This window comes from Struthio camelus, chromosome 1 (genome assembly GCF_040807025.1).
Source record: "Struthio camelus isolate bStrCam1 chromosome 1, bStrCam1.hap1, whole genome shotgun sequence".
Classification (NCBI taxonomy): Eukaryota; Metazoa; Chordata; class Aves; order Struthioniformes; family Struthionidae; genus Struthio; species Struthio camelus.
This window is the reverse complement of record NC_090942.1, coordinates 71,493,244-71,511,128: the sequence shown is the minus strand read 5'-3', so window position 1 is coordinate 71,511,128 and position 17,885 is coordinate 71,493,244. Positions and strand designations below refer to the sequence as shown.

At 40.3% G+C, this 17,885-nt stretch overlaps 1 protein-coding gene across 3 annotated transcripts in view; it reads left to right on the top strand.

The window, feature by feature from the left end:
* Positions 1-17,370, top strand: part of RERG (RAS like estrogen regulated growth inhibitor) — a 110,518-nt gene extending 93,148 nt beyond the window's left edge. For all 3 annotated transcript variants that reach the window (XM_068948147.1, XM_068948164.1, XM_009679800.2), the window contains 2 exons: positions 12,612-12,685; positions 13,446-17,370. In XM_068948147.1, the coding sequence (XP_068804248.1) occupies positions 12,612-12,685; positions 13,446-13,853 (482 nt within the window). In that variant the 3' untranslated portion in view covers positions 13,854-17,370. The remainder of the gene's footprint in view (positions 1-12,611; positions 12,686-13,445) is intronic.
* The last annotated feature ends 515 nt before the right edge of the window (positions 17,371-17,885 follow it).

Here is a 17,885-nt window from a genome sequence, read left to right as displayed (position 1 = left end):
TCTACAAAAATAGATATGTTTCTTCTTAGGAGTAATGGACTGGCATTTGGGTGGAAAGAAAGTTTAAAAGTTCAGGTTGTGTCAGTGAGATCCATTTATCCTGCACTGAGAAGAAGCAAGTTTGTCAAGTAATTTTGAAAGTGTAGGAGTAAAACAGATGCAAAGTAGCTAGCTACTAAGCAACAGGATTTTTTTTTTGCCAGAATCACTGGGACTGTGACAAAAATGTCATGTTTATAGTTTATTTCTTATATCAAATTCTCAGCCACCTACCAGCCCTCCAATGCCAGGAATCCCCAGACAATTCCTATTTTTAGGAAACCTTTCATCAAGCTTTGAAAAGCTTAAAGATGGAAATTCAGCAGTGTCCTAAGCTAAGCATGAGAGTAAAAATTCTTGTCCTCTTGTAATCCAAGTATGGCACACTGTAACTGGAGAGAAAACATATATATGTATGTATAAATATAGCTATTCTTTACTATTTTAACTTGCCAGAGAAAAATTAAGGACCATATTTGTAGTGTCTCCAGGACCAAAATTATAAATTACAAAATAAGATTCTCTGGAGGGATGAGCATGAATGAGGAATATTACCAAATTTTGCAGGCCACTGTATGACAGCACTGGTCTTCACAAAAATGTGCACCACTGTGCTTTTTTACCATTCTCAGCCAAGGGGTAACAGCTGCAGCAGAAGTCATTTTCCAAGAGTGCTTAACCATCAGACTTGACTTCTCTATTGATTCTGCTTAATTGGCAAGTCATTGTCAGCCTCACGCCATGGGTTTTTTTTTTTCCTTACTTTTTTTTGTTTGTTTTTTTAAATGGTGCCTAATCACTCCAGCTAACTGATTACCTGTCACTGTCAAGATAAACGCATTTTCAGTTTCAATTTTTATAATAAATCACACAACTATCCCATTTACACATTGCAATTAGAAGGTCTGAAGAAAGAGCTCTGTGTAGAGATAGATAGGAACTGCACTTTTAAAAAGATATAGATGTTTTCTAAAATATTAGGTATATGAATTCAACTTAGTCTTCTTTAACTAGCTAAATATATACAGAAAAACAGAATTGGGTCACCACATGAATTTTACCAGAACTCTGTGATTTTTTTGTGTGTGTTTTTAAATAGAATACAGCTCACAAACTAATAGACAGTACGTTGTGGTGTTAGAAGGTCTAAAGACTCTTGGCCTGGTTAGGGCACCTTTTAACCCACAGTCTAAAAAACGCTTCACAAACACCAGCAACATGTCTTTAGTGGATTTAAAACAGAACTGGAAATATTTATACTGTATTTTAGTTTGGCTCTATTGACAGATTTATTTAAAAAAAAAAAAGAAAGTAGGAAGACAAACATTCCCATGTACCATTTCAGTATTGCTTGCCAGGAACCGGGTGAGGGCAGGCTGACAGTTTGCCTGCCACCGAGGCGGTTGGGTTCATGGACCATTTGCAGCCTGCAGCTGGAGGCTGTCCTCTTGCAGCCAGACCCCCTTGGCCTGTCACCACAAAAACAGATGTATAAATGCCCAGTACCTGCCAGCCAGCATCTTCCCAGGGATGGACATACTCCACAGGGATGAAAAAGCAAACCTTAGCAGAAAACTGAGGTCCTGTTGTCATCATGTGGAGGGGCAGAGATCTTAATTTGGCCACATTACAGTGTGAGGGCCCATGAGCAGCTCTGCACACGCACAGCCTCTGCAGGTAAAGTCTTGACCTGAACGCAGAACTCCCATGACCTTCAGTTGTCCAAGACTTCACACCACAATTTTAAAGCCTGCTATGAATAGCTACTACTCTCAGTGCTGATAAAAATGAATAATAGTCTGTATCTCAGCAATTTGCCCCGTTAGCTAGTAGCAGCACCTAGAACCCAGCATTTAGGATGCCATCAGCTAAACTCAAAGTTGGAGACATACTGCAATCAAACAAATGAGACAGATATTAAAATTGGACATGATGAATCAATTATCAAGGGAACTGGGCAGTTTATTTTTTCCTGGGGAAAAAGGAAGAGGAAGCCCAAAGAGTCATCACATCATTAGAGAGACAGCACTGATGGCCTGCAAAATATTTTTACAGGCAAGAGCAAATTATCTGCCTCCATAAGCCATGACAAACAGGGAGAATCTTCTGGATCAGGTAATGAAAGAAGAAAACCGATTATCGCTGTGGCTAAGTGGGTGCTTCTTAAAATGAGTTTCATAGCATTCTCACTGAGAACAGATTCATTGTTGTAATATAATTCAGGGTAATTCACTTAACTAAAAACAGAGCTGGGATACCCAAGACTTAAAATAAATCAATCAATCAGAACAGGCTGTGGGTTGTTCTCTGGGGAAGAACAGAGGCACCACACTAAGCTGGCCTGGGAGCTTCACTCAGCCAGGTCATTATGAACTAGGCCATGTCATTTGTTCTGTATTAGCACTTTTATGTGCTGATGGGAGAGTCAGGTGCTTTTCTGAGGTATGGGCTCTTATAACATCCATTTTTACTCTACAGGGAAGGGAAAAAAAATAGCAAGGACATGCAGAAGACAAGATTCCTCAGTTCTTTTCTCGATTCTATCACGAATTTTTTTTTGCTGAGCTCTGGGCAAGCTGCAGTCTCTCTGCCTCTTGCTTCTCATCTATAAAGTCCTTTAAGTAACTAACGGGTTCATAAAGCTAAGATTCACTTATCAAGAGTTCACAGAAACACCAAGCATTTGTCCAAAGACTGATCTTTTAAACAAAAAAGTCTACTTATAAAATATTAACAACTAAGGAGCTAATAGTCTAGTTGACCTTTCTAAAGGTTAGTCGGCTTTCTCATACTATTCCTAGATGTCTTTTTCTAGCTGTTCACATATGTTATGCAACTTTGCTCATCTTCTGAAAGGAAAGACTGTCTCTGAACAGATAATCAGCAGAACAGCGTATGCTGGAACAGTCCACCTATGAAGCTAGAGAGAGACAAAAAGCACAGGAATTTGCATAATTTGAATAGGATAGAGAAAAGACCGTTCATTATTTTGAAGGAGCAGACGTAACCATAAACAGACCTGGGTCTTAAAACAATCAATTTTGCCAGGACTACTAGATTAATGGTGGCATCTTTTCTTCCTTTTTAACTATAAGTCACAATTTCTTTAAACTGCTCAGGTTTTTGTTTGCTCCTTTTACAGCTGGACAAAGGATCAAGTTGGGGTTTCTGTAAAATCCTATCCAAGGCTACATATATTCAGCCCATAAGAAACCATTGGACATGGTTAAAACACGTAGGTATCAGTAAAGCAGTAAAGGTAGGAGATAAGGTGGTACAAATTACTGTCCCAGTTGCTTAGTTATGGAAGGCTCATGACAGCACCATTCTTCTCCAGCATAGCATGAAGCAGCCAGAGGACTGCAGAAAGTTACACTAGGTAAACAAGCGCTTGAGAGAGAGAGAGAGAGAGAGAAATATCTCTATTAGTGCTCTGGATCATCTGAGAGCAGAGAGCTTCTTGTCTCCTATAGACCAGGTCGGGGCTTATAAATTTCATCGCTGTAGCAATAACACTAGAATTCACTTAGTAAAGATATAGTTTACATTGGCAGGAAGGCCTTCCTCCATTGGTAAAGTTTGTGGCAGAGAAGCTTCCCACCCCACCCCCTTCAAAACAGTAGAAAGAAAAGGGTAGTTTTGCTTATATAACCATATGTATAGCTGGGGCTTCTTTTAGCAAAATGGCATTATTCAAGGACAACAAGGGTTATTTGCAAATATGATACATAAGCACCTCCAAATTGACCATATAATTAACGTTACAACCCTGACAAATGTTTCTAGCCTAGACTATACTTCTGAATTTCTCTTAACACCCGAGAAGGACAGACCTGTACAAACAGCATAAACAGTTGAAAGTGGGTCTATAACCAAGCTAGCTTGTATTCAGGAAACAGATTAGCCATAGAGGCAAAGACTTGAGTAAAAGTAATTTACTCTGTCAGAAGAAAGATACAGAACTAACTTTCTGGACTAATCCTTGCAAAATGCAGCCTTGAAAAAGAGTTCTGGACTCTCTTCCATCCATTGGAAAAGCTGGCATTAGGCATTAACGCTCCAGCACCTCCTTCACAATAAAATTTGCAGTGCTTTTCACGCCATTCGCTGAAGCACAAGGACTGTGAAAATTTCAGTGGAAAACCACATGTGCTTCCATCTTCAACTCACTGTGGCTTTAGGCAAAAATCAAGTACTGATATTAGAAGCTTTTGAACCTCAGACTGAAAAACTGTAAGCCATGGAGTTTGAGCTAGCTCCCATACAGAATGAAAGGAGCAACAATTTCTCCGCTGTAGTCCCAGTTCAGTAGAACAGATGAAGATAAGCATTTTCTTAAAGGCAATAGTCCAAATCCAGTGGGAGACTTCCCACGTTCAGAGACTCTGCCATTGTACTGCTGTAGGCCAAGGGCCCTCTGGCTACCATCAGTCAACAGAAGACCTCTCAGGTACATGGACTATAATGGAAACGTCCCCTGCGCGTTACGGGTTGTGTCAGGGTGCAGAGCCCAGAGGCTATGGTCTGTTACCCTGCCTTTAAGTATTACCACACAGGTGAGAGAGAATGCCTTGTTTTCTGCTGGTTTCCCTGAAATCATCCCGTAAATCCAGGAGAGTGTAATAACTGAAATTATGTATTTCCTACAGCCTAAATATTAACACATTCACTTTAGTTAGAGGGAGGTGCACAAACGGGAAATAAGAGAAAAAGGCTGATATCTATTCTTTACCTCAGCCTTGAGGACTGTCTTTGCTCTCTGGTTTATGCAGCTAACACGCATGCTGTCTGGACAGCTGGAATACAGTCTGAATACGAACTTCAAATCCTGAGGATGAAGAAATACACATCTTTGTATACCTAAATCACCCCTCAGGTTCTATTTAGAAATTTGTAGTTTTCTTGACGTGTGGCTCACTCAGCAAGTTTGTTTTAACGTTCCTGAAGGTTTACTGCCTGCCTCTACCATTAAAAATATTAAGGTCCCATCAGCTGAGAGGCCAGACAGCAAACAGAACTTTTAACAAAAGGGTCAGTACTGAAACAGCCATTATTCAATTATAGGCTGAAGGAACCATCAGTCAATGATGGTCCTTTCTTCCTGATAGGTAAAGATCCTGCCCTGGGGTGTAAAGGGTGACGGAAGAGCAGCCTCAGGATGAAAGCAGCCCAGGGAAATCTCTCCTCCTAACCCCTTCTTCCTATTGCTGCACAACAGGATACTACAGTCTATGTTGTGCTATAGATCAGATCATTGTTATGCTCATGATCAAAAATAACCATTTTCCAGGGTTAGCAGAAGAGGGAGGGAGAAAGAGATCATCATCTTGCAAAACTTCGTCTTTTGCATATTTCATTTGAGCATAGATGTCAACAACTACAGCTTATCCAAGCACATAACTAGAAATAATGTATGTGGTCCACTACTGACTTTCTGCCGAAATGAGATGTAAAAATAACCAAACATATGGGGCTGGGGAAACAGCTGCCGATCTGTGCTTTAGGGAATACCATGACAAGCGTGCTTAATACTTCGCTGGAAAACAGCCTTATTTTAGAGCCAGACTCTAGCCATTAATGTCCCTAACTAATTTTTATTAACAAAATTACTCATTCCTTCTGCCTCAGTGTGTAACAGGTTTAGTCCCTCAATAGTTCCATTTGTCCCTTGGTAGGTATCTTCCTGGACTTTTATTTTTCTGAAAACAGTAGAAACATTAAGCAACTTGACTTCATACAAATTGAAAACATCTTGCATCACTTTTACTGTTGGTCCTCAGCAATAGGAATTTATACTGAACATATTATGGAAGTGAGCCATAAAAGCATTCCTGACTTCTCTGAAGTGTCTGTAAGGATATGGACCTATAGCATCTTAAACCCCTGACAGTGGCTCCCAGAGTGCATGACAAAGACTTGAAATACTGAAATTGCAATTGAGATCAGCAGAGGAAGAGGTTTAAAATACAAAAGTTAAAGTTATACAAAATACAAAAGGAAAGCAGTTATCTAAAGAACAACAAAAAAAGGTTTATTTTGTTTCAAGAAGTCTCAAGAGGAAGATATTCCTAATGCCAGTAATATAAATACTGCTCCCCCCTGCTTTTTTACCGTAGCTATACAAACAGCAAAATTGGGAATGGCAGCGGCTGTGCTTGCTGTAGTTACAGCTGCAAAATATTTTGCCCCCTTTTTTCTTGCTCATCGTATTCCAAAATGTTCTCCAGATGAGCAGAAGTTTCCAGTGCTTGCTTCTGCACCTTCAGGGGCACAGTTTTGCTCGTTTTAAGTGTGAGAAAAATCTCACTGGTTAGTTTTCATTTATATTGGCAGAAATACGGTGAAACTTACACAGCTTCACTAAAAAAAACGTCTTGCCACAATCAAAAAAAAAAAAAAAGAGTTAGCAAGAAATGGTTTATTTAGACTTAAACTTGTCATAGACGTAATTCCCACCAGAAACTAATGCCTCCACTTGGTGTTGGTGGGAAAGTTAAATCAGAAAATTAAATTTCAAGGCTTCAGCTGTTTTTCTATTCCCTACTACTTAACACTGCAAGAGCTTTATTGATTTGGTTGTCTTTTAGCATGCCTTAACAAATCCAGTTTTCTTAAGTATCTGTATATGTTTTCTCTGCCTATCCCAGCAAAAACTAGTTAAGGAGAGAGCCTGTAGGAACAGGAACGTAACTGCCCCCCCACCTCCTCCCCACTCCCCCCTAAAACCCCTAATAAACAAAAAAACCCACAATCTTAGCACCCAGGAGAAAGTCATAAGCAGTAGAAGCAAAAAAGTGGACAAATTACCTATTATTTTAAAATATTGTCTCCAAGAAAACTCTGCGTTCTAGGATTTCTGTTTGGAGGCCAAAATAGATATTTTACTTATTGCAAGTAGCAAGGCATCAAAGAAAAGCCTGCTCTCCTATTGGCTAGCTTTATATCTCCCAACGATAGTTTTATACCCCCCACTTATTTTACCTGAAGAACAAGTTTTGGGGATGCAACAAATCCTTTTATACCAAGGCAAGAATTGCATAGTCTAGTGGGACTATGTAAGCCACTTAGTTAAAAAGAGGAAAATATGATGAATCCAAATTGCTCAGCAAGCAGGAAGCCTAATGAAACCTCATTTCTCATGGATTTGCTCCCAATATTCCTCACCACACTATCTCTTTTCTTCACACGCGTCCAGAGTCTTCCCAGTGTCCCGTGTCCCCTCCGAATCCCCACAGCACCTGAAGCCTACAGAATGAAAATATTTGAAAGCTTCCCCTCAGACTGAAACCAGCAACTGAAAGCAGTTTGTCATGCTGGGACATACTCAGTGGCTGCAGTGCCTGCCACATGACTTTTTCTGCCCTCAGCTTTAACACGACTAGTTTGGAAGGGCGTGCTGTACTGCAGTCACCGCTCTGATTGCGGCAAACGCAGCCTCACAGAAGGCAGTCAAAAAAGCTAAAAGCAAAATTAGAAGAGAAACTCCTTTGCACGTCACCATTTCAATTCCAAAAGCAACATTCACAAAGGCAGACTACACGTGAAGCAGGCCGAAGTCCCCAGAGTGGAATTAAATATCACTGCAAACAAATACCTTGTTCTTTCATGCACGCGTTTCGGTTTAATTTTGTGCCTTTACATTTATGCTTGTGTAGTGCGATAATCTTACCGTGTAGAGTATTTCACAGGTATTGTACAACCTTCTGGAACTTTTCCTTCTGTATTTCCTGACTCTTGGGGTTACATTTGCAGAAACACTTAAGACGCTGAAAAGCCAAGTCCAATTATTAGAGCTGTCAGGCTCCTCTAAAACCACTACTCTGCGATTTTCTTTCGGTAACTTTCTTCTTTTACTATACGACACGTGATAAAAATGATAGCAATGCATGGCATCATTATCTGATGGTATTATTAATATATAATAAATAACCCATTTTGTTTATTCTTGGATCTGCAACATCAGATAATAAAGAGAAATGTGGGGTACGTTCAACATGGAGCGCACCGTGACAGTGTTAAAGTTGTACTCTAAATGACAAAGGCTGAACTGTGTTTCCTGTAAATTCAGTGATGGTGGCAGAATAAAAGGCATCCTATAAGGTAAATAATGGATGGAGTAAGCAGCAGCTAAAGCAAGGAATAAAAATACATGCAGCTGAGTTTTCAGTAGAGCTAGTGGTGGGGGGAGGAAGAAGGCAGGAAAGACTTGGGGAGTTAGGAAAGTTTATTCTAGTTACAGGGGTCGTATAAAAGGTCCCTGGAGCAACTAGGAAATGCACAGGGGGAAAGATTTCGCAAAGGCAGACTGAGTCAAGGCTCTGGAGAACAAGATCAGACAACACTAGGATTAGTAAAACAGAGGTAAGTTGTTTTTCTGAAGTGCTGTCAAAGTCACTTTTCTCAAGTGCGATAGCGACAGGTGCCATTCTGATGAACGTCAAAGATCACGAGGGTCTAATTGAGCAGGGAGTTTATCTGGGGGGAACGAGGGAACCAAGAACCTGTATCGGTATAATTAAGGGAACTTTTAAACATACTCCTGCAGCATCACTGAACAAGACTTTAACTTAAAAGTTCAACCCTATTAGCTGTAGCTTTTTGGTCTGGAAACTCAGCTATAATTATTACACAAACAGCTCTTTTTCTGGATCTCTAGCAGCTTTCAGTTCCAACTGGCTGAAAGCCCCCACGAGACCAAAGTTATTGGTTAAACTTCTGATTAAAATGAACTAAAATTCTGGATGGAAGTGAAGTTTGTGCGCGTCTGTACTTAACAGCGAAAAGGAAGACCATGCTGTAGCCTAAATGTAAGTGTAAAATGGTGTATGTCGTTGCTTCATCTTAAATGGTTTACCCACTCCTACTGTGTTTTCCTAAAAGCAGTAAAGCATTGCTACGTAAATATTTCCTCCCAGAGCTGTGCCATACCCCTGCTATATGCTGTCTTTCCAAAATAAAGAGGTATTGAAATCAGATCTTTACATCATTGTGAATATAGACCAAGATCTAGCCATTACTTCTCAGATGATAATTTTTCCCTAGAAAAAATGTAGTCTTCTGGACCAAATATATTGATTAGCTCAGTATAGTCATTTATCAAAACTATTTGTACAGGACTAAGTCCTCCAGGCCAAAACTCTACTGAATATGTCACAATAAGCTTTGCACAGGGATGTGATGTGATCAAGCTGTAACTGAATATCCATATCCATGGGTACCCTGTGGATCACGGACATCAAATTTTCTCTGTATAAATTTAGTAGGTTTTTGGATAATTTTTTTTTTAAAATCATACAGCTCAAAAGAATAGAAAGAGATTTTGTAAAAGGTAGGAAAAAAGTCCTTTTGCAAAAGCCATTATTTCCTCTTTTGAAACTATTTTGCAGATGTGGTGATTTGGAAATTTTATCAGGTTTCCATTAATGAATTACTGTGGCAATATATTTCAGACTGAAAAAACAAATCAACAGGTACCACTTGCAACATGGTTGTCAGGCCTCTTGACAGAGTCTAAATATTTCTAGAATAAGCTTTAATTTCTCAAAAGATGGAACTGCCAGAATCAAGAGTGCTTTGCAGAACAAGAGCGCTAGGGGATTACAGCATTATAACCAAAGCAGGACCTTGAAAACAACAATGTCAGCTGTCAAAGCAACGCAGTCAGTAACACCTTTTATCCAGTTACTGAGAATACAAACAGAAGCCTATTACACCCTGAAAACAACAATAATGGGTCAGATTTACTTACTTGCATCGAAATTCGGCAAAGAGCTGAATACGACTACTGTGTTTCCACATTGCTAACAGCGCCAGGCATACTGTGGCTCTATCATCAACAGATCACTGGTTCTGCTTTGAGGCTAGTTCAGTTGTGACACTGCGTGCATGGATAGCAAGACACAGCTGTGACGTTTATTTTACATCTATGAGGTTTTAGCCATATAACTAAAGATATAATATGTAGGCATGACTTGATACAAATGATATTCTGGAGCTCAGAAAGTTGCCCAGAGTCTCAGGAGCATCACCGGCACAGAGTTTTACATTTCTGCCCTTTCTACTTGATCTCGATGACAAAAGGACAAGACATTTAGAGCTTGGATTTATCAGATCAATTTTAGACTTCTGCTTCTAAGGTGTGGTTCATCCCAGGAAAAGAGATCAGACAAACCAAACCCACCACCTACGTTACTTCATCAGCTCTAATAGGAGTCAAGGGTACTTAGCGGAGACAGACACCTGCACTGTAGATGGTTTCAGTTAGCGATCCAGGAGATATCTAAAGTCACCTAACACCTCTCTGGTTGAACGTCTCAAAATACAACGGGGCACGGTGAAAACGATACTAACAAATACCAAAGCAAGGCAATGCATACCTAAGGTGCTCTGGGATCTTAAGGCTTTAGGGCATTCAACATCACCTAACTGGAATTCAAGACCTCAGGGCCTGTAACTCACTAGATCACCAGATTCTTAGGATGTTTCTATTCCCTTAAAGAAGGGCCCACACCTGCAATTACACCCAGAATGCTTTAGAAATCCAGCTGTTTTACACTCCTCATTAAAATTCACCCAACTGCAGCACATTCCAAAGCACAGAAACAGACACCCTTTCACTAAGATATATTTACACTAATCTGACCCAAATCAGTGTGCTTCTCATCCAGGACCAAATTCCACCCTAAGGTGGGCAGCCAAAGCAAGTTATATTTGCAGTGTAAAATCCTTTTTTGAGAACTCAAGTGCCTTTAAGAATCATGCTGCTTTTCTGCAGCAGGCATGAGTCTATTCCTTGAGATTTATTCTCCAGTTTCATGGTGAACAGCCTACCACACTCTGCATCCTTAAGGACATTTCATGGATACACTGCAAGTACAGATGGATAAGCAATTCCTCAAACTGGCAGACCCATTCTCAACAGCTGCTCATCTAGCAGGGCTAGATGGCTGAAGGCACGCAAACATTACAAGGCCTAAAAGGCTAAGGAGCCAACATCACATTAGTCACTCAAAGAACTGCCCCTTCTTTGCACTGCTCTCCCCCAAAGAAATGAGGCATAAATTCCTAAGCAACTTCAGACATGGAGTGGTGCACAGGGAACCCCAGCCTGGCACTGAGATTTTTAGCTACTGAAATTACTTGCTAAGGAGGCATCATTGCAGCTTCCACACCAAGGTAGGGCTTCTGCTTTTCTGCATTCCCATGAGAGAATCATTGCAGCTAGGAGGACACCCAGAAGGGAAGAAGAAAACACAATGAGAAACTTAAACTTATCTTACTCTACTCCGTAGGTATATCCTCAGGATCACAAAGGTAGGACTACAAATCCTTCAGCAACCTTACTGCCTCTACAAATCTGGCCTTGATTGCCTGAAACCCTGCAACAAGACTGGCTGTTATCTGCCTAATTAAATTGACCATTTGTCCCTATTAGATGCAGCTGTACTACTGAAAGCAATTAGGGTGGCACAGGAGGGAAGTGACATGTTTGGTTTGGGAAGAGTGTTTGTAGCACTTACATCATTCAAACATTCATGATTATAAAGAGGTGACATTTGTAAGTAGGGGGGGAAAAAGTTATCCAATAAAACGCGAACCCTTTCAGCAGTTCTGATTCGAGAAATGTGTTTCCTTCAACTTACCCTTCATTCCCGTTGAGGAGATTTGCACCAAATAAAAGAATTGCATCTCTGACAATGCAAAGCATTCCTAGTTTTACACTAGTCGGTTTTACAACGTATGCGTTTGCCTTTTGATATAGGACATCTGTGAGCTAGCAACAGTAATAAATCTGAACGTTAGCACAGATCATTTTCCAAGTTTTAGGTCAAACGCTATCACACTTAACATACCAGCTCATTAGGATAAAATAAACCCTTTTGTCATTAGGTTTCTGATTAGTTGCCTGGCTCCAGAACCTGAGACCTTTTTCCTGTAGTGTGAATGCTTAGTGCCCACTGGCAATTCTTTATAAAACATGAACAGGGAAATCAGTGCTGGAGCCCCTGCTAGGAGAGGACGATGTGATGACTTCAGCATGTTTCCAAGAGACATTCCTAAAATAGCTAACTGTTCTGTAATTTTATCATAGTTTAAGGCCTGTGCTTAGTGGTTAGCCTGAATACTTCCCTGATCTGCAACCATACCAGTTTCAATCTTGCCATATTTCAAGCTAAGCAGTGACAAGCTTTTGAGCTGGATACTTTGAGAGCAGCAACTTTTGAGTGAATTTTCATATTCCTATGAGTGAATATGAAATACTGCCTTGCAGTTCTCTTTACTGAAGGAGATTATCCTTTTTGGGGGTGCAGAGTACAGGGTCCACAGGTATAGCCTGTTGTAGGTACAAGACATTTGAAAAAAAGAGTTGTGCCATATAGGGAGAGGTAAAAGATTCTCAGTGGTAGAAAGCAGGACTCGAGTGTGCTCCAGACTGGTTGGAAGAGCTCCAACAAGTGAAATTTAGTGAAGCTATATGTCCTATCACACATCTTGTGCTGGGGTAGCCATAAGGAAGATAGAAAAAAATCACCTTCTTCTAATACATTCTGCAAAATGTGTTCTTATTTTAGAGTCTACGTATCGTCACCAAGCTACCATTGATGATGAAGTGGTTTCCATGGAGATACTAGACACAGCTGGTCAGGTGCGTGGCTACATGTATTAATATCCAATACCTTGAATAAGATAGACTGTAGAGAAGGGGAGTGCAGTCGTGGCAATGTAATGGGTGGCCAGCGTACCGCTTCTGGAGACTGAGATTTGCTTCTGAGCAGAGTCCCCCCCTCGTCCCCACCAACAGCTTGCTGCCAGACCCACTGTGTTGGATGCAGACCCTTCTGTAAGGAACCATATTTCAAGTTTTCAAACACAGGATGAACAAACAAAGGCAGAATTTACACTAGCATTAAAATGATCTTGTTCTCATTCTCTGATTCTGGGCAAATGCAATATATGTTATTATTATGCACTAAGTCATAGTCTATTTTTACAGTCAATTGAAGCTCGACAGCCAGAGGCTTGGGTGACCTACACAAGTGTCCACACAAATGTCACCTGGTAAATGATTCCCACTAAAACGTAGAGCGGTTTTGTCTCAGCCAGCCCTCCTTGCTTGGAAAACATGGCAGGTGCTCACACTGAACAGTCCTATGTCTGCATGCTGGATATTGTTCAGCAGAGTCCCAGTTCTGATTGCCTGTTACCACCCTGCCCAGAAGCAGCTCTTAACACCTTGACAGAGTGAAGTCTCCTATGTCACACAAAAAAAAGGTGACATGCAGATAGTACAAAGTCAAGGAGATGGATATGGCTTTGCAGGTTTGGGGATGAACATCTATCTGAAGGACCAGTGTTTTTTTCCAAAAACCAGATTCTAAAGGCTGGTGTCTGTCTTTTCGAAACAGGAGGATGCTATTCAGAAAGAAGGACACGTCCGGTGGGGTGAAGGCTTTGTGCTGGTCTACGACATCACGGACCGAGGCAGCTTTGAGGAAGTGCTGCCGCTTAAGAACTTGTTGGATGAAGTTAAAAAACCAAAGAACGTCACTCTGATCCTGGTGGGGAACAAAGCAGACCTGGATCACTCCCGGCAGGTCAGCACAGAGGAAGGTGAAAAGCTGGCCACAGAACTAGCATGTGCATTTTATGAGTGCTCTGCTTGCACAGGAGAAGGCAACATTATGGAGGCCTTCTATGAGCTGTGTCGTGAGGTACGGCGTCGAAAGATGGTGCAGGGCAAGACTCGGAGACGGAGCTCCACCACCCATGTCAAGCAGGCTATTAACAAGATGCTTACAAAAATCAGCAGCTAAAAAGAGCTGTACTAAGCCAGAGAAGCGTTATAGAGCATATTAGCTTGGGGCAGGGAGGAAGCAAGCAGAACGCGTTTTACTAAAGGATGGTCAAAGCTTTGCTATTAAAAAAATAGAAAAGACAAACCACACCACTGTCCTTTTTGAGTAACATGGGTCAGCCTTTTTCCTGTTTCAAAATGTATTTAGCCACACTGCTTCCGGCTAACATTAAAAAAACAAAACAAAACAAAATCCAAAGGACTAGATGATTGTGGGGATTGGCACTGACAGAACATCTTCTGCTTCTACAATGCTGGCTCCAATTCCCCCAAGATAGTAGTGCCTAAACACCATTTCCAGCCAGCCAGCTACACAGTAGCCATTGGGGAGTAAGACTCAGTTCTCAGTCCAGCAACAACCATCACAACTGGTATTCTCAAGGACTGAATACACTTAGAAGCTGCTGTGTTGTATCAGAAGATTCATCTGACACCTTTCACCAGCTCTAGAGTGGTGCATTGTGTGCTTTTACTCCAAACTCTCCTTGCTTGTGGTATTTTGTCAAATCTGAGTGCCAGTGTATGCAAGGTATGCAAAAAATATAGAAAAGGTCTTTTTTAGACCCTAGAGTGTTTAGCCAGCAGGACACACATTTGAATAGGTCTGAACTTCAGTTGCTTTTCCATATCCTCTGAAACTATCAGCTGGTCCAGTGGCATTTCAGCATTTTCCCCTCAAAGTGCAGTACTGCACTTGGGGGAACTGGAGTGTATGTGCTGGGAAATCAAACTAAACAGATAACCATATTACTATTGATTTAGTTATGGGTAGTTTATAGCTTTTGTTTACATTTTTGCTTTTGGTCTTACTTCAATTCAAGTAGTTCCTCCTACTCTGTCTTTTACTGAAAAAGAATTGAAACCACGGTAAAGGCAAGTATTTAAAGTCCCAAATGTAAAAAAGATGGCAATGGCCTTTACTGTATCACAAGGCCATAACTTCCAGCTGTTCAAACTTCCAGATGTTGTTTGAAGCAATCTGTGGTTTAAACCAGCACAGGGTTTTGTAAGTTTATTTGGCACATTCAAATGAAAGTGTATTTTATCAGGTTTTGGTGCCTGAGATGCAAAGCATCCCGTTTTTTCTCCTCCTCTTCCCTTGTGGCTCTTGTTTTAAGCCAGCTGTCAGGTTGTCCCTCATGTCCTCGTGCCCACTTGGCTCGTTGACTGTAGTATTGAGGCCTTCCTCGAGAAGAAGTAATAGATGCAAGAACCAGGACTGGGGAGACTTTCAGGTTATGTCTCTTACCAGTAACGTTGGAAACCTTTAGGCATCTCGGTGTGGCATCATGTGGAACCATAACCAAAGGGTAGGATGACACATGGGGATATTAATGGTATTTTCCTTTGAAAAGCAGCTCTCATAGCAAACCACTCACAACTGTTCTCCACTGCTTTGCACTTTGTATGGTCAATTTGCCTCTGTGAGGAAAGAATGCCAAAATTCTATCAAATACAATTTGCCACAGATGTAGGAGAGTGAGGATACTTGATTGCATAGCGCTGTATGCAGTTATAGTAAGCCACATAAATGGTGGAACAGACTGGATAATCAAGCCTGCATATCCCTGTGAACAGAGAAAAGTTCTAACTTAGGTCTTCTCAACAGGAGGGACTTAAAGGTACTTCACTGAAGTAAATTTCTTTAAACCATTCTCTCACCCACATCCCTAACCCAATCAACATTAAAGGACATGACTTTCAAATGTATGTTTTATTTGGGCTGCTATTTATTTTCTCTGTTTACCTCAGTCTAGATAGTGAAAATTCATTCGCTCTTTTGGAATCAGTGTCTGTGTTTTGGCCCCCGTATTCAGGTATGCTGCTGTACATCAGCTACAGACACTGCAGTGGAAACCTCACTGTATTGTTCTGGGTAGGAGGTTCTGGCAACAGATGAAACGTCACCATCTCTGACACATCTGTTCCCAAACTATTGGTCACCTCTAACTTCTGTAAAAAGTCAGATTTTGCCTTGTTAGTCCTGTTAGTAATGCGGAATCAATACAAGTGTGAGAGAATGAGCTAGTGCCTATTAATGCACCAAAAGTCATTAGCTGAAGGCCTGAACTTGCAGTCACCTATGTTATAACATCAGGAGCGACTGTGAGAGTTTGTTGAGGCACTAAGTCATTCTGTTATCTTTAAAATCGGTGATGTTGCTCAAATCTGAAGCAAAAAAAATCTTTACCTGTAAATCCCAGAGCGGCATACCTGACGATGTAAGCCCTTATGTCGGTATTCTAAGCAACTGATTTATCTCTCTCTAGAACAACTATTTTTTTCTCTAAAATTCTGCCTTGATTTTCAGAGTAGAGCTGCATTTAAAATACAAAAAAGTAATATATGAATTACAACAGAAAATAAATTAATCATATTCATACTGGGAGAGCTGAAAGGAAAGAGAAGCTCAGTTATGGCCCTAATATTTTCCAAAAGAATCTCAGCAAGTTACATCTTTGCTTACACTATCCGGTATGGGGAAGTTATAAAATCCTGGTGAAAGAAAATGTTCCACTGTGCAAACATGACTTGTTACATAAAGAACCTCTCATAAAAATAGTAACATTCCTTTGCAAAGACTGAATTTGGAAACTGCCGAATATGATAAACATTCAGGCAAAAAGGAGGCTTCTATTTTGTGACCCTTCCTCCCGCACAAACACAGATTTCTTTACTTAATTGTTCATTAATTTTTTTCCTCTGTGTAATGGGCTGCTTGTCAAGTCAGTTATAATATAGTATATTATAATTTGTTGATGCATACTACATAGTATTAAATGCAATCTAATTTACTGTTGCTCACCATGTTGCAAAATATTATTAGCTATGCTATAAAAATGTCCTATTTCTACAATGTACAAATTGAGCCAAAATGTGCTGAACCATTGAAAAGGCCAAATGCAACATAAACCCAAATTAAGTAGCCTTTGCACAGCAGACATGAACAGTTTAAATTCTGTTTCTACTACTGCTATTTAAATGTACGCATATGACACACTAGTATTAAATTCCTCTCTTCTACCCTTTTTCATTTGTGTGGATAAAGGATGAGAACAAAGAGAAATAAAAAGGGGGAAGAAAGGTGAGGTGGACGCTTGTTTTCTACAACAAGTTGATTGCCATTTATGAAGTTTTTAAATATTTATCTTCAATTGATGAAGAGTTAGTCACGCCCATGCTGCAAGACCTGGATCAGGAACCAAAACTTCCCTAGAACTTTGAGAATCTTCATATCTCGGGGTTCAGTGCAACTAATGATGGAAGTGAGGGTCAGCCATTAAGTCTGCACTTGGATCCAGACAAGTTGTCCCCAAACCTGGGGATAGTTGCATCTGGCAGTTTGCTACAAGGCTATTTGTTTTTTATATATATAACTATGTATGCATTTTTACATTAAAAAATATGAAAGCTTGTGCTTGTAGATAATATATAAGAAAATATAAAAATAAAGATAAAAATTAGTGCTATCTGTACTCAGCTCTTGTGAATTGATCTTCCTTTAGTTGTCTCCAAACTCTTGCCTTCCAGCTTTTAAGGCGCCAGTTCCTGAAGTCCTGCTTTTGTTTACATTTAGTCATTTACATTAAGTCTTTATCTCAGGAAAACAAACAGTAAACTTTGCCTGAATAACCATTCACCTTTTGGATCAGCTTATCCAAAGTTACGTGGCTGTTAGACCAGTATTCCTAGCACTAAGAGATCAAATAGCACCTACAGTGAAACGCAGAACCGTATGCCGTTGGTAGCCAATGCAAGGCTAATCAAAAAAAGCTACAGGGTTTTTAAATGATCTCAGTGAAACAGACTGGAAACCTTCCATTCAAATTCTGTCCTGCCAACTAAATGAGTTGGATTCTAATCCCAAGCTTCCTAGGTAAAATCCTGGGCTAAGAAGTCTGGGAGATTTATACAATAGATTCAGAGTTAGCTTTTCAGAGCTATGTCCAGTCTCCAGGGATAAATACAATGTCGTGTTGTTCTAATCTTT